Raw genomic sequence first — 27871 nt, forward strand, 5'->3', positions numbered from 1 at the left:
GAAAAAAATTTCATGTACACCCTATTATCTTGCAGTTCTCAATTGCAACCCGCTTGTGATCGCGGGCTCATGGCGCTGTGTGCCTTTGGTTTGGTGAGCGGTGATGCTACATTGGCTGGAGCAGCCCTAGGTGAACTTATGAACAAAAAGAACGGTAAGGCAGGTTATGTAGAGAATTACTGGAGGGAGGGGGAGAAAATTAAAAAAAAAAGACCTCAGCAGTAGTACAGCACTAACCTACTTATGCCCAGGTCCAATGTCGAAGAGGTTTTCTGGAAAAAATGCATTCCAAATCTATTACGTTTATATAAGAAAAAAGGCAAGATGTTGTTGATGGTGCCATGACGTCTAGGTGCGTCTGTCCTCCAATAGACCTCAAGTAGGAAACAGTGAAAATCCGTGTATGATTCAGCTTATTATCTAAACACAGACATTTAGCTTATTATATGTTAATATCTTGTCTGTCAGGGTCTGATGTTTTAACGGGCAATATTTGCTATCTTTACTCACGGTTTTACGCCATGCAGGTATGCTTTAAGTCTCTCTTTACGTGTGCGTTGTTTGTGTTTCGAGTACAATGCAATTGTTGTTGTTATCACGTTACAGGGAAATCAAAAACTTGGACGGAGTCACATCATGAAAGAGATCCATCGGTAAGATGCACTGGTTCTTTCCTTTCCTTTGTTCTTGTCCTCTAAGAGCTTTTTCACTCGGGCCTGGGTTGATTTTTAGCCCAGGCTGAATCACTTCTGTTGACTTTTTTACAGTAATCCAAGAAGCAGCTTATTGTGGAGTCAGTTAGCGTCCTATCTACTGCAGGCCTGTCCCGACGAGTTGCAGGTAAAGAGACTCTTGATTGAATTATATGATGGTATATACAGGACTTCAGTGTCAAGCAGATGCACTGTTAACGAGTACTTCCTGTCTGGATTTAACAGGCTTACTTAGGGTAACTTCAGTTTAAGTTAGGAAAAGGGTCGTTGAGAATTTTGAGCGGAGGCAATCGCGAGGCAAGCGTGAGGGCGAGATAAACCAATGGCTGTTGCAAATGCAAACAGCACTACACACTTGTAAGACCTCTTTCCTACTCCCTCACTACGTTCGTCCGTACGAAAAATATTTTCCTTCTCCAGAACGCTGACGCAGACAATAGACACAAACTATAAGGCAGGCAGAGTGAGAGCACTTGACCGACGATGCTTTAATGCCATTACACGCTATACAAGCCAAAGTATTTGGTTACAAGAATATATAAAGCTCCGACTGTATAAAGTAAGAAAAAAAAAAAAAGTTACATTTCTTCTATGCCAAAGGTAGGGAACAACCTTGTCAAATTTAATCTACTGTCTGTGGAGTCCTTGATATACATATTCTTAGCTGTTTCCGATTTCCAGCGACCGTGGAGCATGAGTAACCTGTCAGAAGAACCTGACTTCGCTAGATTGTCAGCTATAAACGTTGCGCCACCAGATCTAAGGCTATGAGTGCCAAAACTGACCGAATTTACTCGTATAGCCAAGAATGCTTCCTTAACCAATTCTCTACACCTAGTATAGCTGAGCCTCCTAGGTTCTAAAGTATACAAATTGTCCTTCTTACGAGGTCGAAGTGTTCTGAAAATGTACGCTGATGAATTGAGATCAATGCTAGCTGCGGAAAGATATCGAGACAATAATGAGTGGGGGCATGTCGCCCCGCCACTCTTAGCAGTAAATACTATATTACCTTGCCTAAACTGATCAGTTTTACTACTCTTAACATTAATCTCTAGGTGATCATCGTGAACTAGAATATCAGATGCTTGCACATCCAATAGCTCGTTGATCCTAAAGAGACCATAAAATCCTAAGACATACAGTAAAGCTGTACGTAAATCCTTAAGATTACTGCCTTCGTGGGCAAACTGAACACAAATACGATATATCATGTCGGGGGTAATGGGCTTCGTTTTGTTGACTGGCCTATTGAAAGCTCGTTTGCTGGCCAGAACCAGATTGTGATTTAGCGCAGTGTCAACCGGATTACCCTGTGCACCCTGAGGGATAAGATCATGGACCCACTTTAACGCACAGAACGCAGACAAAACGACAGCATAGGATCTTTTAGTTTCATGAAGATAAGACAAGTATTCTGAGACGAGTAAACTAACGCAAGGCAGGACTAATTTCACGCCTCTGGACCTAAGGTACACGGAGAAATACCTATACTGGGTAACATTTTTTAACGGAAGAATTGGCTTTAGAAGCCAAAACTTGCTGCACGATTGTACGTCTTCTGTCCCTACACGTCAGTCCCCAAGAGGAGGCTTCTATCAAATCCTAAGGAAAACAAAAGTACTAAGAAATAATGTGAGGTGGGGGAGGGGGGGGGGGGGGACAGTAAACAAATCCCTAGCCCAGCAAAATACTCATAGCCACCCGGCTCAAGTTCGCTGCCATCCGGCTCGAACAAACCTGCCAACCGGCTACAAAAACGTGTAAGCTGGCAACCGGCATGAAATACAAGAACACTCAGTGCCAACGGCTTAAGAAGTACTGGTCTATAGATCCGAGATCTGCAATAGTGGGTTCACAGTACAAGAAGCCCTCGCCATGAGACACTCTAAACAAGGTCAGTTTGGAGTGTTACTAACAGCGCTCCGATAAAATTGAAGTTTTACAGCAAGGATTAAGCCGTTCCAGGAGGCTGAACCTAAAAGCGAGTTCGTATTACAACCTTGACGCAATGCTAACCGACCCTCAAAAAATTGAATAATCGACAACGAAGTCCCAAAACTTACGAACCAACAAAGGCCAGAAAGGTGCAGACGACCAGTAAGGTACCACTTATGTCCCCCTGACATTGCATCGAAACATGAAAATGAGGAATTTTGACAAGAATACGACCGGTGGCACAACTAAGCAATTTTCGTGTTGCCAGTCTTGGAAAAACGCGTCAACTCCCGCTGTCCCAGGATTCCAGAATCTTGAAAAATATTTCGAGACCTTCTTGTTGTAGTGGGTGGCAAAGGAATCAATCGTAAATGGCCCCCAAAACACGTCCAGCTGCCGAAAGAACCCGGGGGCAAGCTCCCAATCGTCATAATCCACAATCTTGCTGAGGAAATCTGCTTTTTCATTAAGTGTCCATGGCACCCACTCAAGGTCTAAATAAATTCCAACCTTGAAACAAAACGAAAAAATGTCGCAAGCTAACTTATGCAGATTGAAATTTATGCTGCCAACTTGCACGATCCTAGCCGCCCCTTGGCTATCGGTAAACCACTTAACCCTAGAGTTAGGAAGGAACGAACTAAACGAACTAAGAACAAACTGAACAGCTCGAAGTAAGTAGGGCTCTCCTGGCGTTCTGCTTCTATAAACATCCTGTGAGCGTGCACATCTACCCCATCAATGTGACCTGCGCAGGCTATATTACTAGCATCCGAGTAAATGGATATGAAAGGGAATGCCAAATCCGATACAGATTTGGAGTTAACAGAGCGAAGATTAGCCTTCCAAAACTGAAGCTCTACCATGCAATACCTATCAAGAGCAAACACACTGCCCCAGTCTTGGGCAGTCGCTACAGACGTCTGACAATGCCTGGTCATAATCCGGCTAAGATTCCCTAGAATAGGGCTCCTAGAGATGATCTTACCCACAATGGAGGCCAGGCCTCTAGCAGAAAGTCCAGGATCTTGAAGGGTGTCGTCAATGTGAAACAAAGCCTTATCTATTCGGGGTTCAGTAATGCTAATTTTTCCTAGAAGCCTATCCCAAACGATACCAAGCTAAGTGATTAAACGCACAGAATCCCAAACTGACTTATCTTGGTTAGCTAGGAAGCCGGCCAAAGCCAGATCTGATCTAATGATGCTAGAGTTAATCTCACTTGACAACTTGGTAGATTCGACATCGAAACCGTCATCAAGGTAAATAACAGTGTGTATACCCTGAGATCGCCAGTGTTTAACTAAAGGTCTGAGTAGCTTGGTGAAGATGTAAAGCGCTGAAGATAAACCGAACGGTAAGACAGTAAACATGAAGAAACTAGGTTTTCTATCAGACATGACCCAGCTAAACCCAAGGAAACGTTGGTGGTCGGGAGAAATATCTAAATGGTGATACCCACTTTTAAGGTCAAACTTAGTGAAGTAACTTCCTTTTTTTAGTATAATTTCAGCTCTGAAATTATACTAAAACAATTATTTGCCTCAGGTTCGGTGAATATTGTCGAATAATCCCCTCGACTTCGTCTCGGGGATTATTCGACGATATTCACCACGCCTTCGGCGAATAATTGTTAAATACAATAGTTTTGAAGTATTTTTAAATGTTATAGAAAGGGATGTTGTTCATTTTGGTTTTCAAGATAAATGAGTGTCAAATCCTTTGTCTTAGGATGTACATGTAAGAGTCAAATACTTTGGAGTCTAATATTGTTCTTATTGGGCTTCCCAGGCAATATGGCCATCTAGTTATATTTAAGTCATGGCTTTGTACGATATGAATTTATACACTTTGAGAATTTTTTCAATTTTCTTTAACTTTACGGAATGACAGATAACAAATGGTAGTTGTTGTTTGGTGTTTTAATCAAGGTACCTTTCTTATTTTGTGGATGCATTAACTTGTTTCTTTTTAACCCTTTCAGCATAAAATCAGTTTGCATATTTTCCATACTGTACTCTTGAGTTACCACCGTCCAATTTCTCCTTTCAATAATATAGCTGAATCAATCATTACGATCATGGGAATAAAGGAAATTTATGAGTGAATGAAAATTTTGTCAATGTTTTAAACTTTAGATTAGCTAATTGGGTACACCTAACTAAAGTGAATGGCAAATAACTAGTGTTTAAAAATTAATTAGTAAGTGTTAAAATACTTTTCTTAAAGCATTGTGATAATAATAAATACTATGAAATAATATAAAAGGATTCTGTTCTTGATTTACATAGTTTGCAGCAACTGCTATAATTTGTTGTCAATGAGGACTGAAATATCATAATGGTTAGGTTTGTCCTTTATTACATCCATTTTGAAATCACTGGTGGTTCCTGCAATCTGATTGGCTCTAATTGGGGTGATTTATTCACAAATTGCACCATTTTTTGCTCTAAATCGCCTCATTTTACACTTGACTGAGTTTTTGACACATGATGTCAAAGTCTTTCTGTTTTGCATACAAAATAAGATGTTAAAGCATTTCCAGTTCCACTTTTATTTAAAAACCGGCTCGGTACTGCATCAGTAAAATATTTCAATTGACCACGTCCTGTATTTGGGCGATTTCAAAATGAATGTAATACAGTGGTAATTGAACCTCGTGTTGTGCAATTTTGCTCTGAAATCATACTTGTGTTTTCAAATCGAACTCGTGCTGTGCACTCGTTTGATTTTGAAATCACGTGTATGATTTCAGCCCAAATTGAACTCCACTCAGTTCAATTACCATTATTAATTCCTCGCTAAGTTTTGACCAGACATATAGACCCAGGTATCTTATTGACTGTGTGTTTAACACTACCATAAGTGTTAAAATGAAGTATTTCAAATTCCCAGTTTCTTAGGTAGTATTGAGAGTTCTTAGTTTTGAGCAGTCGTGATAGGCGTCTGGAAACAAGATTGTTTTTAACCTTATACATCAGAGTGGCAGTATCATATAGACATGTGTTGTATAGAGTCAGTAACTTAGCACGTCAGCAGGTTCCTCATACCTTTCTGTCTTCAATTTAAATATTGCCTGTACTGTGCGTTCCTGTATCCACTCAATCTTTCTACTATCGGATGACTAACCATAATTCCATACAAGGTGGCAGTAAGTTAGATGTGATAACATGTAACTCTTGTGTTACTTTGACATTAACCTGACGTTACACAGAATTATTTTGCACAAACTCACTATAGTATTCTTACTTTTTGGCTAGCTCTAGAGGTCCAAGTGCCACACTCTGAGACAGCCACGTTCCATTGTTTTCCATTAACTAATGTGGTCATTAATCTTTACTCTGTCAAACCTCTTATTGAAGAAAGATGGTCACCAACAGAAGAAACTTAGATTGTTCAGCAAATTCTCCTCATCAATTTCAAAGGAAATGTATATAGAAGAGTATGGAGAACATGGCATCTGACTTTAGGGCGTGAGAGGTTAATGTGAGATTTGGAAGTTATATTTAGGGAGAAATTAAATGGCTAGTCACTCCTGGGGTTCCAGTAGTGAAGGCAACTTGTCTTCCAGGAAATAATTTCCTTATTTTGCTTTTAGAATGGAACTACTTCACCGTAAACTATGAACTAGGAGAGCTAGTCAATGGATCACTATTGCCTTATTTTTTCGAAGCTACAATCAAGTTCCAGTGTAACAAAAGTTCTGTATGGAAAAGATCTGATGATGAAAGTGGTAAAAATAGGGTCACATATCCTCCAAACAATGTGATGGTGGACTCTGTTGGAAAGGTAGAGTGGCTGAAAGCTGTATTTTGTATATACTGGTAAAATGCTTTTTAAGTTGAATGAATGAATGCTATGGAAAAATTGTAGCTGGTGTGGGGTTTTTCTGGTGTTTATTTTCCTGCAAAGTAAGATGAATTTTTTTCCTTTGAAACCCTGAGTTTTTATTTGTGACCCAGAATCAAGAAATATAAAATTCAGTACCGCCTCCCGGTTAGCTCAATGGATAGACCGCTGGACTGTTGTGCGGAAGGTTGAGGGTTCGAGTCCCGGCCGGACCAACACTCAAGGTCTTAAAATAATTGAGAAGAATATGCTACCTTTCTATAACATCAAGAAATGGTTAGATATTCTAGTCTTCTTGGATAGGGATGAATAAATGGAGGTCCCGTCTCCTGCAGGGTTAGGGGTAGGAGATGTGCAAAACCCAAGCACAAGATTACTGTATGATGGATGTCCTCCCCTGGGGTGGGATGGGTGGGTTTGTTGGAGCTTAAACCTCGTAGGGGACCCATGTCTTATTGTTTCTGCTCCAGTACTTGGTACAAATCCTTAAATAAATAATAGATAATAAATAAGTTGATAAAACTTATTATCACATAGATGCAACTGAGGTCAGATTTTTAGCTTTGGGTTCAAAATGTGATTGATGTCATATTTTCATAATTATACATTGATTTAAGAATGATAAAGTCATATGTACTATTTTAGAGAATTCTTATAGTGTGTGTGGCTGTTTTTCCTTTTTGTGATAGGTTTGGATAGTGTTTGACTATGATGGAGCTTGTTCAAGGGGAGGGGGTGGAGGAGGAAATGGCGAACCTTCAAAACCTCTGAGTGTTGGATCAATAATGCTTATTTTGTAAGTAATAATTTATTATGTTGAAGATTTGTCCCCATTTAGGGTGGAAACATGTAAACGATAGCCTCCATTTGGTGCAAAAATATGCTCGGATATTTTTCAGTGGACACGATCTGTTCCAAGAAGCCGGATGAAATCTGTGAGCTACAAGCTCCAAGGACAAACAAATGTGCATATTTCAGAACAGAAAATTAATTAATTACATGTAATTGAAAAAATAATCATTCAATTACAATCAGAATTGTTTTTGAATGTCTTTAGATTCTTTCCTGGATTGTTTTTGTATTGTGTGGTTGGAGTACTGGTAAATAAAGGAGCAGGGAAAACAGGAAAGGAAATGATCCCCAATTCCAAATTTTGGTCAGATCTACCAGGATTAATTGCGGTAAGAGCTGTTTTGGTCCTTGATATGAAAAATATTGCTAAGAATGTAGTGTGGTGTGAAGAATCTTTGGGAGTCTTTATGAAATGGTAATTTTTGTGTTCTGAGGAGCAAATTTTTGTGGTTCTTAAGATGGATGAAATCTTGTTTGAGAAGGACAATTTTGTGTTCAGGCCTCTGAAAGTAGACTTGTCTATCATCTTGGTAGTGAGGGAATTTCTTACTTTACAAGAAGAGGAAGAAGCAGATGATAACCAAAGAGGGAAAATCTTTTCCAATTTTTTGTACATGGATTTTGTTTTTAAAATACGACCTTGGGCTGTCAATTCATGCTCTCTTGGACTCGTTTTTTTGTATGATCTGAGGGTATAATTTATTCTCTGGAAATGATATCAGTTAATCTATGTAGTTTAAGTCATTGACTCAGGGATGGACCCAACGACTCTAACTTTATAAAAGGAGTTATTATTTTCTCTTACCATGTACACTGCTCCTAATGCTCTTTCTTTTGTTTGTTTCTCTAATATTTACACCGAGAGGGGCGTACTACCCTTTCACTTGCAATCTTCTTTTCTGTTTGTGAACCTCCCTTCATGGTTTTGCTTTGTGTAGCCCCACGCTTTAGCTAGAACGAAAAATTTTTAATCAATAATTTATTTTTCAGGATGGGTTTTCCTTTGCCCTTGCTAAGATCACTTGTTCTGAGATGTCCACCTCACGACAGAGTTACGATTCCATGTAATCCAACCCAATATTTTAGGTCTTGAAGTGTAGAAAGTCGCTATTTTTCTAGTGGGTTTTTCACGATATGTAGCTAGAAAGGACTTAGTAATTCCAGAAGTAGTTCATTAAAAGAATGGCTTAACTAGTAATTTAGATGAAGGAACATGAGAATTAATTAAGAATGAAAGGGTTAAAAGTGGCCAGTCCCCTCTGTAATTGTTACACCTTGCAGACTTGATATTACAGTACGTAAATCATTCTAACGAAGCGTGAAAGTTGGACGCGACCGAAATAGGGGAAGGCGAGGAGTGGCGATCTTAGAGGGGAGGGGGGCAGGGGGGTTTAGGGGTGGGGTACTTTGCATTAGCGATATAAAAAATTTCTTCTCAACCAAGTTCCTTTTGGGTTCACTTCCTCATCACGTGTTGCGCTCGCTGTGTGAGCTTGTATTCGCTTTGCTCGTGTTAAGAAAAAGGGGGATAAGTGAACAGTATGGAAACTTTCTAGCTTCGATAGAGTGAACACCTCATAGAATTAGCACTAAGCTTTTGTAAGTTAGGACGTTTTTTTTAATAGTTCTCAATCATTTGTTAGAAAGACGACTTTCCTTCCTAGTTGTAGCCGTTGATAAAACAGGCCTGATGATCTTATTTAGCTTGACCCTTCAACTCCTAAGATTTAATTGTTAATTTTCGCCTCTAACTTTTCCTAACATTTCCTTTTAAATTACTTGCAAGAATTCGGTGTAAGATCAAGACAACCTTCTAACTGATAAGTTTAAGTATTCTCGTTACCTATTTGCTGGATGGATTTTTATGGATGTTGTAGGGAGAAGTTAGATGTAAATCTCTTCTGGGAGTTAAAGGACTGTGTTTCCCCGGTCTCGGTTGTATCTAAATCTAAATAACTAATCTGTAAAGGGCAATACAGCCCATCTTCAGCAGATATACCTACCCATCCCATCCCAGGGGAGGACATCCACCACACAGTAATCTCGTGCGTGGAAAATTAACGTCTCCTACCCCTAAGCCTGGAGGAGGACCTACCGTCCTTATCCGAGACCTACGGTCCTTATCCGAGAAGACGAGGAATTACCCAGTGTTTCGAAGAAAACTGGTGTTATGATAAAACAGCCTTCCTCGTGTTCTCCCAATATCTCAGGTGGCTTTATCAATGCGTTCTATTGCTTTTATGACATAACTAGTTATACGCGGGCTCTAATACCTGATGATGCATCCGCTTGGAAACTGAATTGACCAATCAGACGATGTGTGCTATGTTTATTATGTTATTAAGTCTAATAATAGAAAGTAATGAAGGAGTGGATCAAATATGACACGATGGTAATCTTCTAATGACTGATTCATCTGTAGCGTGCTTAACTAACTGTTTTGTGTGCGCTTTGAAGCATCCAGCGGCCGAAACGGGCCCAAAGCCGCAAGAGGCGTGAGACGGAAACTGAATAGTATAAATAGTTTTTCTCGTTCATCGCCAATTAAACCGCACATAAAAAGGCTTTTCCGTTTACCATTCACCCACTCTTCGTGCTCTAATATACAGTAATGGGAGAGTGGGTTTTGTGGACGGAAGAAGCTCCCAGTCAAGTACTGGAATTGCCAGTCTGCTATGATGGTCGATTTTGTCCAGTGCCAAGAACTACTTTAAAACTTGGAGCTTCAGAAACAAAACATTGGGCAGTAATCAATCTTGTGCTCATTAGATATTGCAAAATTCATTTTCTTTTTCCCTTAAATAGTGAACAGGTTATAGGAATCATAGTTGTGCATTCACTGATGTATGTATAGCGTACGCTAATCCTTACACAGGTATTCAAGAAGAATCTATGTCAATGGGTTACAATAAAATCCAAATATATCGCTATATTTTGAGTCTCATTTGCGACTTTGTAATCCAAATTTCCAGGTCAGTTTAAAGCTCGATCGCGTTGATTTGCAGCATTAGTGAATCCGTTCTTCTACTTAGGTTTTGCTCTGAGTTAAATTGCAAATGCTGGAGCAATTCGGTCTTCGGAGAGATGAATGCCAAAAAACCAAACGAACGCTAATGTAAAACACGTTTGAGCAATCGTAACCAAACAATATCGAGGACCTAAATCTACAAACCGTCAACAGCACCACTAAATGATTTAAGAGCCACTGACCATAAATATCGAGAATCTGCCGAAAATTGCAAAATTTCGTAATTCATTTTACTTTTCTAAAGGGCTTTTAATGAATCTTTTTCGAAAATTATATCATAAAGTTCTATCGCGCTTTTTTTATCCGTAAAATCGAAAAGTTCAAAATACGCCTAAATGGCCGTTGTCCCCCTCGTAAAGCAATGAAAAATTATGCAACTTCGTACGCTACAACGCGATGCAATACCGCTTTTAAATTTTGTCTGCCAGCAGATGGTCCTTTCATCTCTTGGAAAGTAATAATATCTTGTTATGTTGGTACGTAAAGTCTGAATAGTGACCCGTTGAAACAAAGTACTTCGCGTCTCTTTCGCGGAGGTAAAATAAAGATCAACTTTAATAAATTGTAATAAATAAATTGTAATAAAATTTTTTTATTTTATTTTTTATTATTTTTTTAATTAGAGGGGGCATCCCTTGTATGGTGCGTCATCGCTTTTGGTTGTCTCCTTCTCCACAATTTTTCCTTTTATGGTTTTTATTAACCTTAAATGTAATTAATACTAATTGTTTGTGTATTCTTGTGGAGTGAATTTGTAATAAATAAATAAATTGTAATAAATAAACTTAAGTGGCCGATGAAGAGGTCTGCCAGATATACTTATAGATCATAATATACATCATCTTAAAGCTTTATCCTTTTATTTTAATTCCTCCAATTCTCTATCTTGGCCCGCCATAAGCGACACGTCCTGGTTTAGAAGAGTTCGGGCTATTTTGTCAAAAAATGCAATGCGAAGATGACAAAATCTAATGCGATCCGTTGAACGGCTGTCACGCGAGAGGTCAAGGCCAATCTTTCTTAATATAGCCCCCTGCGCAGACGTTCTTAGGCATCGTCACGCAATCATTCCTCCCCCACGTGGGGGAGGAATGATTGCGTGACGATGCCTAAAAGAACGTCTCCGCAGGAGGCTATCATTGCGGCGCTTTCAGAGCTTCATATCTGGACATTAGCTTGGCGACCGCGCAATCTAATTAACTTATTAATCTTCACGTTAATATCTCAGTTAATACTTCACTGACGCTTCGCTGTACAGCCTACGCGTTACTCTTGCTCCATAAATATGAGTTGCGTAGTTCGTAACCTTGCGTCTGGTTCATGTGAATCATGGCGCGCGTTCCATGTTACGAAATAAGGGAAGTTTGAATCACGATATTGTGTCTTTGGAAGTTTTCCTCTTAACACTAGTACCATTTTTAATTAGTATTGCATTTAGCAAAGGTATTCAGCTAACAATTTTTCAGACTGAGATTTTCGCTGAACGCCGTGGCGACTGTTTTTAATATCTGGGTATTTCTTCACTGTCACGGCATGTCAGACAAACACAAAGTATTTAGCCGACCTTTGCCGAATCTGTGGGGAAAAACTAGCTAAATCTAAAGGTTATAAAGAGTCCAGCTATCTTTGCTCTTCGAATGTCCAGTTTATTCAAGACAATTTCGGCATAAGCGTGGAAAAAGACGTCGAGGAAGATGACATATTTCCGAACTAACTTCCAGACAGCTACATTTCCACCCAAGATGCACACTGCTTAAAGAGCACGCAGTTCAGTTTAGAAGAAGATGAAAGTTTCTCTTGGCTTTCTTTGGCGAGCAGGGCGGCGAGTCAATACGTCATGAGTTTGTCGGGCTCTCCACGCAGTTCCTCCAAGTTAAACCTGATTCCTCAAGACTGAAGAAGATGCTGGAGCAGCACTATGTCAAAACATACCCTGAAAATAGACAAATCATTCTTGAGCTGAGAAGGCGACACAACCTGGAACCTAGTCGAATCTCTCTCAACGGGTCCTCCCCCTAGTCTTCTAACACCAACTCTTCACACATACTAAGGTACCCCAGGTTAGAGGATATTTGTAAAAATCCATTGAAAACAGTGAAGATGAACAGTATCGACGATCTAGTCAAGTCGATGAGTTTAGACTGAAGAAGATGCTGGAGGAGCACTATGTCAAAACATACCCTGAAAATAGAGAAATCATTGCTGAGCCGAGAAGGCGACACAACCTGGAACCTAGTCGAATCTCTCTCAACGGGTCCTCCCCATAGTCTTCTAACACCAACTCTTCACACATACTAAGGTACCCCGGGTAAGAGGATATTTGTAAAAAATCCATTGAAAACAGTGAAGATGGACAGTATCGACGATCTAGTCAAGTCGATGAGTTTAGACTGAAGAAGATGCTGGAGGAGCACTATGTCAAAACATACCCTGAAAATAGAGAAATCATTCCTGAGCTGAGAAGGCGACAAAATTTAAAACGCAAACAGCAACATCTTGAGTCGTGAATAACTTAATTTGGCCGTATATAAAAAGAAAATCGAGCTTTATACCCAAGATATATATTTCGTTTCGTGGCAACAACAAGAAGAATGGAAGATAAATACTTAAGTTTAAACTGCAATCAGAAACCCCGTGTAGAATCCCCGCAACGAGAATATAAATAGGTTCTTATGTACGATTGAAGTAAACAAATTCATATTAGAGATAAATTTTAACGTTTGAGACCTAAATACTTAACTTCTCAAAAGTATAAGTCTGATTCCGTTACAATCAATTTCAATATGGCGTCGTTGCTAGGCTGTGAGCGCTTTAAGAAAATAAAATTTAGCGTTGAAAGCGAAAATCTCTCCAGACGCTTACCTCTCCAGACGCTTACCTTCTGGCACTGTAGTTTCACTATCTGGCATCCAAATCCTTGCGAAAACTTCTGATTTTCCTCCATATGAGCCAGAAAATGACTACAGTTATAGCAGCATTAGGTGTGGTGACGATCGAAAATTAATAATAAATTTCTCATTCTGACAAGCAAAACGGCGCCCGTCTTTCGTGGAGATCGCAGCCTTGGTCCTTCGCCGCCATCTTCAAACCTTTTCGTGTCTGCCAGGGGATAAAAATAAACTTGTTTCATTGGCTAGAAAGCAATGATGTTTGTGCGTTCGAAAGCGACGCCATGGCGTTGCTAGGCGTTGCTTGGGGCAATGGGAAGTGCCGATGAGCGGAATGAACGCTGGCTCGAACTATTACTCGGGTCGCAAATACCCAATTAATGTAGCAAATACCCACTTGAATCGGACTCACCTCCACTGTCTCCACTTCTCCATCACTGCCACTGCCAATTTAAGTGTCACTTTCACTATCAAAGTCACTGTTGCTGTCACTGTCACTATCACTCTATTTGTCTCAATGACTTTTGCTGTTACTCCCACTGTCAGTGCGAATGTCACTGTCACTTTCATTGTCCAGTCACTGCTAATGTCTCCCTCTATGTCTCTATACTGTCACTCTAACTATCACTTTCAATGTAACTGTCATTGCTAAACTCAATGTCACTGTCACTTTCATTGTCCAGTCACTGCTAATGTCTCCCTCTATGTATCTATACTGTCACTCTAACCATCACTTTCAATGTAACTGTCATTGCTAAACTCAATGTCACTGTCACTTTCATTGTCCACTCACTGCTAATGTCTCCCTCTACGTATCTATACTGCCACTCTAACTATCACTTTCAATGTAACTGTCATTGCTAAACTCAATGTCACTGTCACTGGCATTGTCTCTAACAATGTTGCAGTCACTTTCAATGCCACTCTCACTGTTACTCTTTCTTATTTTCTTGTTTTACCTGTCATAATGTGTGAACGGTGAAGTTGAATTTCATGTAAATGACGAAAAGGTATTTGCAAAGCATACAAAGCAATGTATTTGGTCATTTTGAGTTGTTTGTTCTAGGCATTCCTTCTTTTACATATACCTATTTTGAAGCTGCGTAGAGGATTCCTTGGAAGACAAATCTGCAATTTTCATAATACAAAGTAAGAGGTCGGAGGATGCTGCTGTTGTTAAAGGTACTATTCTAACCTCTTGCGTGACAACCGTTCAACGAATCCCACTACATTTTTTGTCATTTCAGCCCGAACTCTTTTCAAGCTAGACGCCACGCCTATGGCGAGCCAAGAAAGAAACTTAAAGGAATTAAACTACAAGAAAAAAGCTTAAATAAGACCTTTTTAAAGGCCTTTAAATAGGTCGTGACAGCTGTTCAGGGGTTCACATTGCATTTTTGACAAAAATAGCCCAAACTCCTTTTAAACCTGGACATGCCGCTTATGGCGGGCCAAGATAGAGTTGGAGGAATTAAAACAAAAGGATAAACCGCCTCCTGGTTAGCTCAATTGGTTAGAGCGCCGGATTGTGTTGTGCGGGAGGTCGAGGGTTCGAGCTCCGGCCAGACCAATAATCATGGTCTTAAAATAACTGAGGAGAATTTCCTACCTTTTTATAATATCAAGAAATGGATAGATATTCTAGTCTTCTCGGATACGGACGAATAAATAAAGGTCCCGTCTTCTGCAGGGTTAGGGGTAGGAGACGTTAATTTCCCACGCACAAGATTACTGTGTGATGGATGTCCTCCCCTGCCCTGGGGTGAGATGTGTGGGAGGAAAGTTGAGGTCGTTACAAGGACTAAAGCGGCTGCCAGAGGCGCCTGATAATGCTGACGTCCATCTCAACCCTAATAACATTGTAAACCTTAGCAATTCAGCCTAAGATTTCGAATAAACCATTCAAACCATTCAACCATTCACGATAAAGCTTAAAGATGATGTATATTAAGATTTGTAAGTATACATAGCAGACCTCTTCATCCGGGCCACTGAAGTTGACCTTTATTTTACCTCCGTGAAAAAGACGCGAAGTACTAAATTTCGACGGGTCACCATTCAGACTTAAACGTAACAACATAACAAGATTTTATTATTTTTCAAGAGATAAAAGGACCATCTACTGGCACACAAAATTTAAATGCGGGATTGCATCGCGTTGTACCGTACGAAGTTCCCGAAGTTGCATAATTTTAGCTGACGGTTCGGCGTTGAAGTGCGTCTGTGGGTTACCTCTTAAGGAAACGCACGGAAGGATACAATGAAAACAGGGTCAGTTAATCTTCAAAGAAAGGAATATTACCATCGCCGAGCATATTGTCTAAACATGAGTGATGCTTTGGTCTATTGCACGGCATGAAGCTGTTAAGTCTTAGTTTTATCCAGGACTGGGAATGTTTGAGAACTTCTCTTCCATATCGACCCCTCGCATACCAACCAGGACTGAATGCCTTGTTTATCCAGTTACCTCTTATATCTGCTTTGCTGAACGATTCAGGGTTTCGTAGCCCCGGTGGGGGCTGGTGCAAATTCTTTAAACTCCACAAACCCCAGACTTCGAAGTAAAAACCACGGAAACCAATGTTCGTGTAACCATGAATTAACTTTTTCATTCCTTTGTCAAAATGTGGTGGTTTAAACCCGTAGAGGGAGATACCGTAACTCCGAAAATACTGTTTTGTCTCCTCTTTGCTGAATAATTCAATTTGTGTTGACAACATGACGAGGTCTCCGTCGGCGTCATACAGGAGAAGACCATTGAACTTCACACCACCAAGAACAGAACCAGATTCAAGTTCAAATGAAATATTTCGCCCATTACAAAACTTTTGAAGGATTACTAATGTATTCGCATACTCTTCCAGGCAACAAATTGGGAGTAGTTCGTGAGTTATCCTGCAAGAGACGCCAATTTCGTCGCAAGAGAATAAAAATTTGACCCCCTGGGGCAACAGTACCCGCTTAATACCCCACTTTCTTGCCAAAGGTGTCCAGACATCTGTTTTGGTGCTTTTGGAATACGAAGTGTAATCTGAAGCGACATACATAGCATCGGGGGAGTTCATCATCTGATGGCCATCCTTTCTAATGCGCTAGAACCAGTCTTCAAATATCACTTCGTTTGGAAGACTTTCGTCAAGCTTAAACAAATCTGTTTTTGTAACAAAAGGTCCCTGCAGATAATCACAAAACATGCACGAATTTTGTGAGTGATAGTAGCCCTCTTGATATTTCAGTAAGTAGTTTAGTAGCTTGGTTTCCATACATCCTGCTTTCCAATGACCAGAAATATTCCGAAATGCTCCCCCGGCACCTCGAACATTTGGTATCTGACTAACCACTCGAATTTGTCTCTCTATTTGAGTGAACCAAGAAAAGTGAACCACATCACGTGCCGCCAGTAAATAAGGAGTGGAAGCTTTACCTTTTGAGTGTGATCCACACTCTTGCTCCATTATTTTCATCGACTTTTACCACGTCAAAGTTTTCGTACCTTTTGGTCACTTCCACGATATCGTTACTACGAGTTGCTACATAAACTTGAACTGTTGGGTAGGTATCATTGATACCTTTTAATACATTGCGAATGTGTTTCTCATCTTCCTGAGGATATGCAACGGTATTTATTAAAATACTTATTACAGCTCTCAGGGGTTTGGCATTGGTACAGTTGGTGAGAAACCAGCCGTTGGCATGGAACGGATAACCAAATTTACTTCCTCTGTACTCTTCAGGACACGCCTCCAAACTTTTGTTGTTTATTTCACTATTTAGAGTGGTAGTTTCTGATGTGCCGTCAAAGTGCTTTGCCAGTTCTCCAACTTTTTTAACAAGTTCTGGTGAGGGTATACTTTTATGATTTAGGAGATATAGCAGTTGGGAGTGGATTTCGTGAAGCTCCTTTCCAAAGGATTCTCTCAGCGAGGTTTCAGTTTTCTCCCGTTCTATCATTGCTTCAAGTGGGGCCCCGATATATCTGAAGAGGTAATAAGTTTCCGTCTCACATCTTATCTTCTAGTTTTGGTATCATGGTGGACAAAAAGGGCGTTTGGGTCCCTTTTCTCGAAAGTCTCAGTAACTTAACAAGCCCGAAGCCATAGCTTAGAATCAAATTTTAACTAATTGAGAAGTAGGTTCTGGCACCCTGTCTTGTCCTGCATTTTGTCCTGTTTATTTTGTTTCTCAAGCTCAAAGTTTTCTTTTATGATATGAACAACTTTTAACATCTTTACGGGCCCGTTAAGTTAACAGAACCTTCGAGAAACGGTTCCCACTGGGCATTTGAGCATTGCTACCGTAAAAAACCTCAACCAGAACTAAAACATTCGACCTGGAGCCTTGCCGCTGCGAATTACCTAAAATATGTAGTTCCATCGGTTGAGAATTACGGTATTTATATTATACTCATGAAAAAAAATGGTTGATGATAAGAATATCCGGCGACTAGAGGAAATCTTTGACGAGCCGTTCTTGATCATCGTAAGAAGATTTTTTGAAAATTTACAATTTTATTGGCACACCACAAATGTTTACAATTTACAACTTAATTTCCGATCATTTTTTTGGGTATATTGACAGAAGTAGACTAAGTTTTTTTCGGTTTCTGTGTATTATATACCAAAACAATTATTTAGTATCTCAGTGTCGGTACCAAACGTCGCTGCTACGCGGCTCGGTAAGTGTCCACCACTATTCATCTTCACTTCGGTTAATAATTCACAATAAGAGAATACACTGTTATAATCTCTAATTGTTCACAGTGTTTTAAATTATGAGGAAGTAATATTCTACCATTCATATCAGAACAATTTCTCATTAATTCACCACAATTACATTTCTCACTTGAAGTTGATGTACAAGTAGGCACTGTTAGATTTTTCCCAATTTTGGTTTCCCTGTTCTACGTAGAAGCTAGTGTCACGAGACCTGTTTTCCATATTTGCTATTGTACACGAGGTTTTCTGCTTTTTCGATTAAAAACAGTTCTTCCGCCATCTTGATCTGGTTACTGTGTTCCTGGCCTTTTATTCGGAATACACAACAAGTGGCGACGAGGATAGGATACCCTTGATCAAGCACAAGCGGTTAACAAGAGTGGGTCGTACAATCACGTCCAAAAAGGGACAGAGACGACGGGAAAAAAATTATGCCGGACGAAGCACCGAGCACTAACACGAGTCAAGCCATCGGCAAAGTGACAAAGTTTGTGGCGGGAGCGGATTGGGAGTCCTACACCGAACAACTGGATTTTTACTTTCTTGCAAATGGAATCAAGGAACCTAAAACAATGAAGGCCGTCCTTTTGACGAACCTTCCGGAGGAAACTTACCAATTGGCGAAGGATTTAGTGGCCCCCGCACGACTGAAAGATGACGCCATTACCTATGAGATCATCGTGGAGCGAATGCGGGAACAACTGAAACCTGAAAGATCAGCGCTGGTTGCGAGGTATGAGTTCGACAACCGAGCCAGGAATTCCGGTGAGTCAGTTAGTCATTATGTAGTCACTCTGAAGCACTTGGCCACAGAATGCAAGTTTGGAGAGGCCATGCGAACCGAGCGCCTTCGTGACCGATTAGTTTCAGGTATCCGCGACTCGAAGATGATTACGGAGTTGCTGAAAGTAAAACTCGCCGACCTTTCTTTTGATCTTGCGGTTCAAAAGTGTTTGGCCATTGAGCAGGCTAATAAAGATGTTCAGGTGCTTCAGGGAGAACAAGGGCCAGGCGCCCCAATCAATAAACTTGACACTGTCAAAACTGGGGAAGAACAAGCCATATCCAAGCCACCACCAAAGGCCGAGGGTCCCCGGGGTAAGGACAGTAAGAAGTCTAAACCTTGTTACCGCTGTTCAGGGTCACATAACTCACAAAAGTGTCCCTTCATGAAAGAACGCTGTTTTCATTGTGGCATAATTGGACATACACAGAGAGCATGTAGGAAGAGACAGGCCACCTCACAGATGACTGAGGCTGGAATAAATGTCATGGAGGGTGATGATTCCGAAGAAAGTGATGGAGAATTTGGGAACCTGTACCATGTCTCAGACTTTAAAAACAAAAAGCCCATTTCACTTAAGATCTACCTTGAAGGCCGCCCAGTGACTATGGAGCTGGATACAGGTTCAGTGGTGTCAGTCATGAGTGAGAGGGTGTATTTGGATTACCACCGCCACATTCCTTTAAAGAGGACCTCCTTGAAGCTGCGCACATACACAGGAGAGTCAGTGAAGCCTATGGGGCTTTGCCATGTGACTGTGCAGTGTCAGGGACAGTCAAAGGAACTTCCCATATATGTAGTGAAGAATGAGGGACCCACCCTTTTTGGCAGAGAATGGCTGGAATTTATCCATCTGGACTGGCCCTTACTTCGTCTGGAAACATCCGACACCATTCCATTCCTGGAAGATGTCCTGAGTAAGCATGGAGATGTTTTCTTTGAAGGTTTGGGCAAGATGAAGAATATCCAAGCACGGATCCAAGTTAAAGAGGATGCCCGGCCTCGATTCTGGAAAGCCCGCCCAGTAGTGCTGGCTCGTAAACCAGCAGTGGACGAAGCATTGAGAGAGCTGGAAGCTGAAGGAGTTACAAAGAAGGTAGCTACTAGTGAGTGGGCTGCTCCAATTGTCACACCTGTGAAGAAGGATGGTAGTGTAAGAGTGTGTGGTGACTTCAAAGTGACCATCAATTCACAGCTGGAGGTAGACGAGTACCCACTTCCCCGCATTGATGATATTTACGCAAGCCTAGGTGGGGGAACGTTGTTCAGCGTCATTGACCTGCGTCAGGCTTACTTACAAATGGAGGTTGAGGAGCACTCTAGGCCTTTCCTCACCATTAACACAACCCGTGGTTTGTTCCAGTACCAGCGCCTTCCTTATGGTGTAGCTTCGGCGCCAGTCATCTGGCAGCGAGCCATGGATCAGATCCTGCAAGGACTACCAGGGGTCTTCTGTTACCTGGATGATATCATTATAACCGGTCATACCATAGAGGAACACCTTGAGCGGTTAGTCGCACTATTGAAGAGGCTGGAAGAGTATGATTTGAAAGCCAACCGAGAAAAGTGTAAATTCCTTAGAAGCTTCGTGGAGTACCTAGGACATGTCATCTCTGCAGAAGGACTGCATCAATCTCCAAAGAAAGTAAAGGCTATCACTGAGATGCCGAAACCTCAGGATGTTACTCAACTGCGTGCTTTTCTTGGTATGGTCCAGTATTACGCCAAATTCTTGCCCGATCTGGCCACTCATCTTGCTTCACTTCATCGGCTGTTACAGAAAGACGTGAAGTGGTTGTGGGGAGCTGCGGAACAAGCTAGTTTTCTTGTGGTGAAAGAAATGTTGCTACAGGATAGGGTTCTGATGCGCTATGACCCTGACTCACCACTAGTTCTTTCCACAGACAGCTCCTCGTATGGTCTGGGAGCGGTCTTGTCACACCGTACCGCTGAGGGAGTAGAGCGTCCTATCGCTTATGCGTCCCGGTCCCAGTCCGAAACAGAGAAAAAGTTCTCACAAATCGAGAAAGAAGCACCATCTTTGGTCTGGGGTGTGAAGAAGTTCCAAATGTACCTGGAGGGTCGCCACTTCACCTTGGCCACCGACCATCAGCCTTTGAAGTTCATAATGGACCCCGGGAAGGCTGTGCCAGTCACGGCAGCAGCAAGGATTCAACGTTGGTGCCTCTTCCTAGGAGCTTTTTCATACAATATCGAGTTCCGAGGTACCAAGAAACATGCCAATTGTGATGGTTTATCTCGCCTACCCCAACCATCAGCACCCGCTGACAAGCCCGATGAAGTTGAAACATTCCATACCACCGTTGTCGAGGCCCTCCCCGTTACAGAGCACGACTTGAGAATGCAGACCCGTAGGGATCCAGTACTTTCCCGTGTTCTGGAGCTTGTGCAGTCAGGATAGCAAGGAACCGAACTTCACCCAGAGCTCATTCCCTATGCCCATCGCGGTAACGAAATCACAATTCATCATGGGGTTCTAATGTGGGGTAGTAGAGTAGTCGTCCCAGCCAAACTGATAGAAAGAGGTTTGGAAACGCTTCACGAGGGTCACATTGGTATGGTCAAGATGAAGGGTTTGTCCCGGGGTTTTGTTTGGTGGCCAAACATTGACAAGGACATAGAAGGGGCCGTCCGAAACTGTGACGGATGTCAAGAGTTGGCAAATAATCCAGCCGTGCACCCTTGCATCGATGGGAGTACCCTTCCCTTCCCTGGCAAAGACTGCATATTGACTTTGCCGGACCCGTCGAGGGAAAGATGCTCATGGTAGTGATCGATGCCCACAGCAAGTGGCCGGAGAGTTTCGTGATGGAGCTCACCACTGCTGAAGAAACCGTTAGCACGCTGCGCTCTCTGTTTACCCGCATGGGACTCCCTGAACAGATGGTGTCAGACAATGGTCCACAGTTCACGTCTGAAACCTTTAGGAAATTTACAAGTGCGAACGGTATAAAGCATGTCACTGGTGCTCCTTACCATCCATCAACCAATGGTCAGGCGGAAAGATTAGTACAGAGTTTCAAGAAAGGAGTTAAGGCTGACAAGTCCAGTAGAACCCTGCAACACAAGCTTGATAGGTTCCTGTTAGCTTATCGATCAGCGCCACACGCCAATACTGAGCTTAGCCCTGCACAGCTTCTCCTAGGTCGGAATGTTAAGACAAGGTTGGACCTGATTAAGCCGGATGTTACAAGGAAAGTCAACAAGAAGTTGCTCCAGTCCAATGACCGCACTTTGAAGTCTTTTGACCAAAACCAGAACGTATGGGTCCGCAACTACCGCAGAGGTCCAAAATGGGTGCGCGTGGCACCGTCATTGAACAAACGGGTCCAGTTCTGTACAAAGTGAAGGTAAATGACCAAACCTGGAAACGTCATGTCGAGCAGCTACGGGATAGCGACCTTTGCCCACCTGACGCGGAAACGATTGATGATTGTGCTGTTGCGGAGGAGGTCGAACATGGCACGCCGCCTGTAGCTACGGAGACTGAGTGGAAGGATGCACCACCTTAGGCTGTGACGCCCATTGGGGAGTTTTCCCCTCCAGAACCACAAAGTCATCAACTAGATCCGAAACCTGAATTGATTACCACCCGTGCCTGTCGTTTGGTTAAACCACCTCCTAAGTTGAAGGACTATGTTTGCGGCTAGAGGGAACCGTGTTGTTTCTTTTCTGTGGTCACAGTACCAACATGTTATCTAGATACTTTGAACTTTGTTTCTTAAATTTTGTTTTATTCTTTCTTTTCATTCTTTTCTTTCGTGTATTATTGAGTCTTAAAAGGGAGGAAATTGCTAGATTTTTCCTAATTTTGGTTTCCCTGTTCTACATAGAAGCTAGTGTCACGAGACCTGTTTTCCATATTTGCTATTGTACACGAGGTTTTCTGCTTTTTCGATTAAAAACAGTTCTTCCGCCATCTTGATCTGGTTACTGTGTTCCTGGCCTTTTATTCGGAATACACAACAGGCACGGCTGCTACCATTCAATAGAGAGATTTAGCACCGTGTTTACGTGAAACGCGGAACGGCAAGAGTGATCATCTGACCTTGTTTTCCCGCCATTTTTTCACGTTTGCCGGTTGCGCATTCCTGTTTCTACGTGAAGGTAACCAGTCTCGCGTTTGCCGTGTATGTAAGATTTTCTTTACTTTTTCTCTCACAGAGTAGAAGTTAAGTGCCAGGAAAAGGGCACTAAGACTATTCCTTGCAATTCATACAAGGCGTCTTCAAATCCACCATGACGTCAGCTCACGCAGAGCTAAAGCAGTAAGGTTCACGCTGTTTTACGCGAAACGTGAAAGAGCAAGCTGACGTTTGCCGTTTCACTTAAACGCGATGCTAAATCTCTCTAATTTTAATTCTTAAAAGAGCAAATTCCTCGATCAAACATACCTGGGTGAGGTAATCAACCGAAGTGATAGGATTATAAAGACACAAATGATTGTTACTGTAGTCGAAATCCACAAATCCGAAATTCGCACTATTTACTGGCGATTCGCTAAAAGCCAATATACATAAAAGTTAAATATAGAGAACTGGAAAGCAAAACGAAATACAAATAAAACAGGCAAAATGACGAACAAAATAATGAAACTTACAAGATTACGTGGCGACTACGACGACTAAAACATAATGACAACGGCGACAAGAAAACTACGGCAGAAAAAGCTATACCAAACAATAGAAACAATGCATTAAATGAACACGAAAATATGAAATGTGACACGACAAAAATGACTGGCGAACCTAATAAAATAACAAATATACACGGAATAACTGAAAATGGAAAACAATGTACAAAGGAAGTGAAAGTAAAACAAAGGTGAGGCACCGTGACCACAGTTACGACGAATCAAAAGAGGTACCTCCTTGTCAATCTTGCCGCCATTAACCTTTGTTGACTGAGAGCTGTGGAAGTAATAACAGAAAGACAAGTTAGAATACTATTGGAACCCGTGTTGTGCTACTAATAATAGGGATAATAGGGACCTAAAGATCGAGGTTTTTAGGCAAATTTCTCACAAACCGCGAACGTCAAGAAGGCACGTGACCAGTGCCTTGCTGTCAGGTTTGCAGTTTCAGGTTCACGTTTTGTACGGCTGGACCACGCTCTAGAGGTAAGTGATTTACCGCAAGGTTTTTTTGCACCCAAAACATCGAAATCCCACGTTTGAGTGGAAATATTACTTTTTAAAACTATTTCGCTTATTAATTATCGAATTCTTTCTCTTAGAAACGTAATTTTGAAGACGATTTCTCAGCTAAAATAGAAGTGGACGAATGAATGAAAACAAACATGGCGGCCGGCTATTTGTTGTTAAAACTGTTATGCCGGTCGGATTACTTTGAGGTTAAACAAAAGCCAATTTCCAATGATAAGTGAAAGCATGAATGCTTATTTTGTTTCCTTAATGGCTCTGTTCAGATGGCCAAGCATACAAAGCTGCTTCAAGAAATAAGAAATCGAGATCTTCATTGCTCGACGACGAACCTTCAGAACTACTATCGTCCAGCTGCATAATTTCAAACAAATCTTTGCGGTCTTGCCTAATTTAAAGAGGATCAAAGATTTAGTGTTCTGCTCTCATTAAGTAATCAATAAAATCCAACAAACACATTAATCCACATATCACCTTTTGGCAGCAGCCATCTTGTTTTTGTACTAATTTCTCATAATTCATCAGTGCTACCACCCGCGAATCTTAAGTCCCAAATATGGGCAGACGGCTAACGTGAAACCGCTACCGGCAAACCGCGGTTTGCCGTTTGCGGTAAGATGGCCAAACCTCGATCTTAAGATCTCTAATAGCACAACACTCGTTCCAAAGAAAATCGCCAAAAGAGCGTCAAAAGCACAGTAAGCGACAAAGCAGCTACGGAAAAAAGGTAAGGAGACTTGACACGTTATATTTCTCGCTTAATTGTCCTTTTTACTTTTTCTTTATTTCTTTTTTAATTTTTTTTAATCTTAAATTGTTAGGTATTCCCGTTAATGACCTTTACACCCGAAAATCATGCACAGTACCCTTGGGCTGCCTGTGTGGTAACAAGCTCAAGTCCTGTAGTAAATAGGCTTTACCTATAGCTTTCCCCACGATCTCTGGGCTCGATTTCCGCCGCTCTCTCGGGTCCGGTTATTTTCGTTCCTCTCCGAGAAGAGACGAAGAAGGGGGAGGAGCTTCGGGGAGGAGCGCCGGCTCCGGTTCCTGAAAAGCGGCTGGGAATCGAGCCTACACGATCTCAGGCAGCGGAGAATTTATGAAAAAGTGGCGCACGCAAGATTAGAGGAGGCCCCAAGTCAAAAGAAAAACCATAATTAAAAGTCCTTTCCCTGCGAACCTCAATCGCTGCGTCCGTTTGCTTTTTACTTGGTCGACACGTTAAAACTGAAATGGTAGTTGATCACAAACTCTGTATTGCAATTATTCAAGGACTAAACGATAGAACTGCGAGCAATGCAAAAGTCGCGCTGTGCGAGCACGAGACTGGGTTTACCCTGATTAAGGGAGAACAAACGAGACAATTGAAATGACATCATTCGAACACTTGAAGTAAACAGATAGGAAATCCTTTGACGGAATGGTACCTATTTCTCCAGTCTAACCTCCCTGAATACAAGTTTTCTGTATGTCTAGCGAGTGACGGTGTCAGTCATTGTTCACTCGAAGACAGTTTTCTGCTATATAAAACGTCTGGGTTAATTTGACATTGTTGTGGACTTTTACCACTCGCTTGGCGAATTAACAAGAGGTACTAAGACTCTATACTTTTCTCCTTTTATTCTCTTCTCTTCTATTGTTGCTACTACCTTCTACTACCTTCTACTACCACAGTTATTTCTCTTCTAACTTCAGCGAAGAGTGCCCTCTCATTTAATGTAAAAATCACAGACATGTTTGGGTTAGCTGACCGTGGGAATTTCCAAAACAGGATATTCAGTGCGGGTAAAACTCAATGTCAGTTTTACCAACCCAAACATGACCGCCTAGCAAACTAGTTATCCTCAGCCATAACAACCGATTAAAATGCCTAGCACGGTAAGAACTGAGCCAAGTTCAAGCACACACTAAAAATAAATGATCAAAACTGTAGATCTGCCAAAATAGCACGTAGGGGCGAAAAGGCGAGACTTAATAAAACACAAGGTAAACCTAAAAATACTCGAAATATCAATCCTTGAAAATGTTCTACAAAAACATTACAAGAGGCTTATCCGTAGGTGTAACTGGTAATTTTCAACTTTCAATTTTGAGTAACGTAGCCAATAAGATTAATGCTTACGCCGAGCAGATATTGATGTCATCATTTCCAGGGACGACAGATGAAAGCGTATTTGGCCCGCCTGCTGCAGAGGATAAAGTTCGCGGGCTAACTGCAAAGTGTATCAAAAATGTCTCAAAGCAGATAGGGTCAGATAGACGAAGGGCTAACACTCGAAACGTCTGCGGTAGAAAATCTCTACGATGGCCAATTGACCTAAATTTTTATAAATCAAATTATCCTCAGAGTTTCTTTTTCCCGTGTATCTGTTGGAACGAACGAGCCAGTAAGACAAAATAATTTTGCCAAAAACCAACTCATTTTCCAAAATTCAGTGCCGCGGTTTGCTTTGTTGATTCTCGACTTAAACCCGACACAACAAATTTGCGCTGCAGCAGTCTAGTTTATAACCGAATATCACATGGTACGAAGCTTGGCGCATAGACTGAAGACATATCACCACGTATTTCATACTGATCGTGAGGTAAATAAAAGACACTCCACAACGTGTTGTTTGATTGTCAAAGGGCGATGCCTTTTTTATGCTGGCGTTTTCGCTATTACTTAAATATTTAATAACGTGGTTGCACTGAAACTGTATGTCAAAGGGATGAAGTTGAAATTTTGACACGTGTCAAAGCTACGACAAAATTATGACCCACGTCAAAGCTGCAACACGGCGAATCTTCCAAGGTTGGACATGTGGTAAATGAAGGTATTTGAAGGTGTACTCTGATCGTCCGGGTGAGTGTAGTCCTGAGAAGGACTGTTGTCGGTGTTAGTGACTGACGTTTCGACAGCCTGTGCGGAAGTCATCTTCAGAGTCAAGAGTCACTTGACTCTGATGATGACTTCCTCACAGGTTGTCGAAACGTCAGTCACTACCACCGACAACAGTCCTTCTCAGGACTACACTCACCCGGACGATCAGAGTACACCTTCACATGTTACCCCCGGGTTCAAACCATTTACTGCAATGAAGGTATTATTAGGTCAACATGAAAACTGCGTAAACATGGCAATCCACAACAAGAAGAGCCCTTCCACATAAATTTACCTGGTACTACATTTGAGGATATATTGGTCTTGAATCGCGCACAATTCTCCGAATTACATGAAAAAAGAATTGAACGCGAACGGAACCCGAGAGAGAACCGATGGCAGACACATATGCGCACACTTGCGGTATTAGAGACACAGTGTTTTGATAAACAGGACTCACATGCAACTTTAAAGCGCGGGTGTCTTCGTTGCGCGAGAGAACGTTGGGGCTGTCGTTTAGTGATCATATGAAACAACGTCCATATCCTAGGTGTGAATTTCATCACGGTTGGCTCGAGTATTGATTCTTTAGTCACAAGATGGATTTACTAAGCGAAGCGTTCGCTTCGACAACATTTCGATCGCTGGTTGCAAGGACCTTGAATTGTTAGCGAGTCCCATCCAAATACTTAAGTCGCCCTTCAGTTAACGATTAACTATAGGGGAGCTTAACACAGCCAGAAAAGTGACTAAATTATGTTTTGAGGCGAAAGGCAATAAATGACTGGGTTGCAATACTTACATGTAGAATCTAGTTTGCTCTCCTCGATGGTATACTCTTGAAGAATGGAAGGACTCCAGGTAGCCGTCGTCAAAGTTACAAGAATAAAAAGCAGTTATTCTGTCAGTAAATTTTCTCGTCGATAATAAAAAAAGCAAAATTAATTAACAAATGGTAAACACCACAACGTACAATACTGATCAATGAGTTATGGATGCACGCGGAAGGTTGTTAAGCACGAAAGAAGTGTAAGAGTCGCGCGAGACAATAGCCGAGGG

The 27871-nt window shown here is 41.5% G+C and overlaps 2 protein-coding genes and 2 pseudogenes across 3 annotated transcripts in view; 3 read left to right on the forward strand and 1 right to left on the reverse strand.

The window, feature by feature from the left end:
• LOC148732243 (tetratricopeptide repeat protein 37-like) overlaps positions 1 to 6389 on the forward strand; it is a 33099-nt pseudogene extending 26710 nt beyond the window's left edge. The window contains exons 38-42 of the transcript XR_016000321.1: positions 36 to 154; positions 469 to 527; positions 607 to 653; positions 768 to 840; positions 6250 to 6389. The product of XR_016000321.1 is annotated as a tetratricopeptide repeat protein 37-like (transcript). The remainder of the gene's footprint in view (positions 1 to 35; positions 155 to 468; positions 528 to 606; positions 654 to 767; positions 841 to 6249) is intronic.
• Positions 6390 to 15328: 8939 nt separating this feature from the next.
• LOC148732244 (uncharacterized) lies at positions 15329 to 17254 on the reverse strand (annotated as a pseudogene).
• Positions 17255 to 18414: 1160 nt separating this feature from the next.
• Positions 18415 to 21189, forward strand: LOC111337921 (uncharacterized protein K02A2.6). The gene has a single exon (XM_088757819.1). The coding sequence runs from the start codon at positions 18415 to 18417 to the stop codon at positions 21187 to 21189; it is 2775 nt and encodes a 924-aa protein (XP_088613945.1).
• A 356-nt stretch (positions 21190 to 21545) lies between these two features.
• Positions 21546 to 22136, forward strand: LOC111345188 (uncharacterized protein K02A2.6). The gene has a single exon (XM_022952460.2). It carries the CDS (start codon positions 21546 to 21548, stop codon positions 22134 to 22136), a length of 591 nt encoding a protein of 196 aa, XP_022808195.2.
• Positions 22137 to 27871: the final 5735 nt, after the last annotated feature.

This window comes from Stylophora pistillata, chromosome 4 (genome assembly GCF_964205215.1).
Source record: "Stylophora pistillata chromosome 4, jaStyPist1.2, whole genome shotgun sequence".
NCBI classification, from domain to species: Eukaryota; Metazoa; Cnidaria; class Anthozoa; order Scleractinia; family Pocilloporidae; genus Stylophora; species Stylophora pistillata.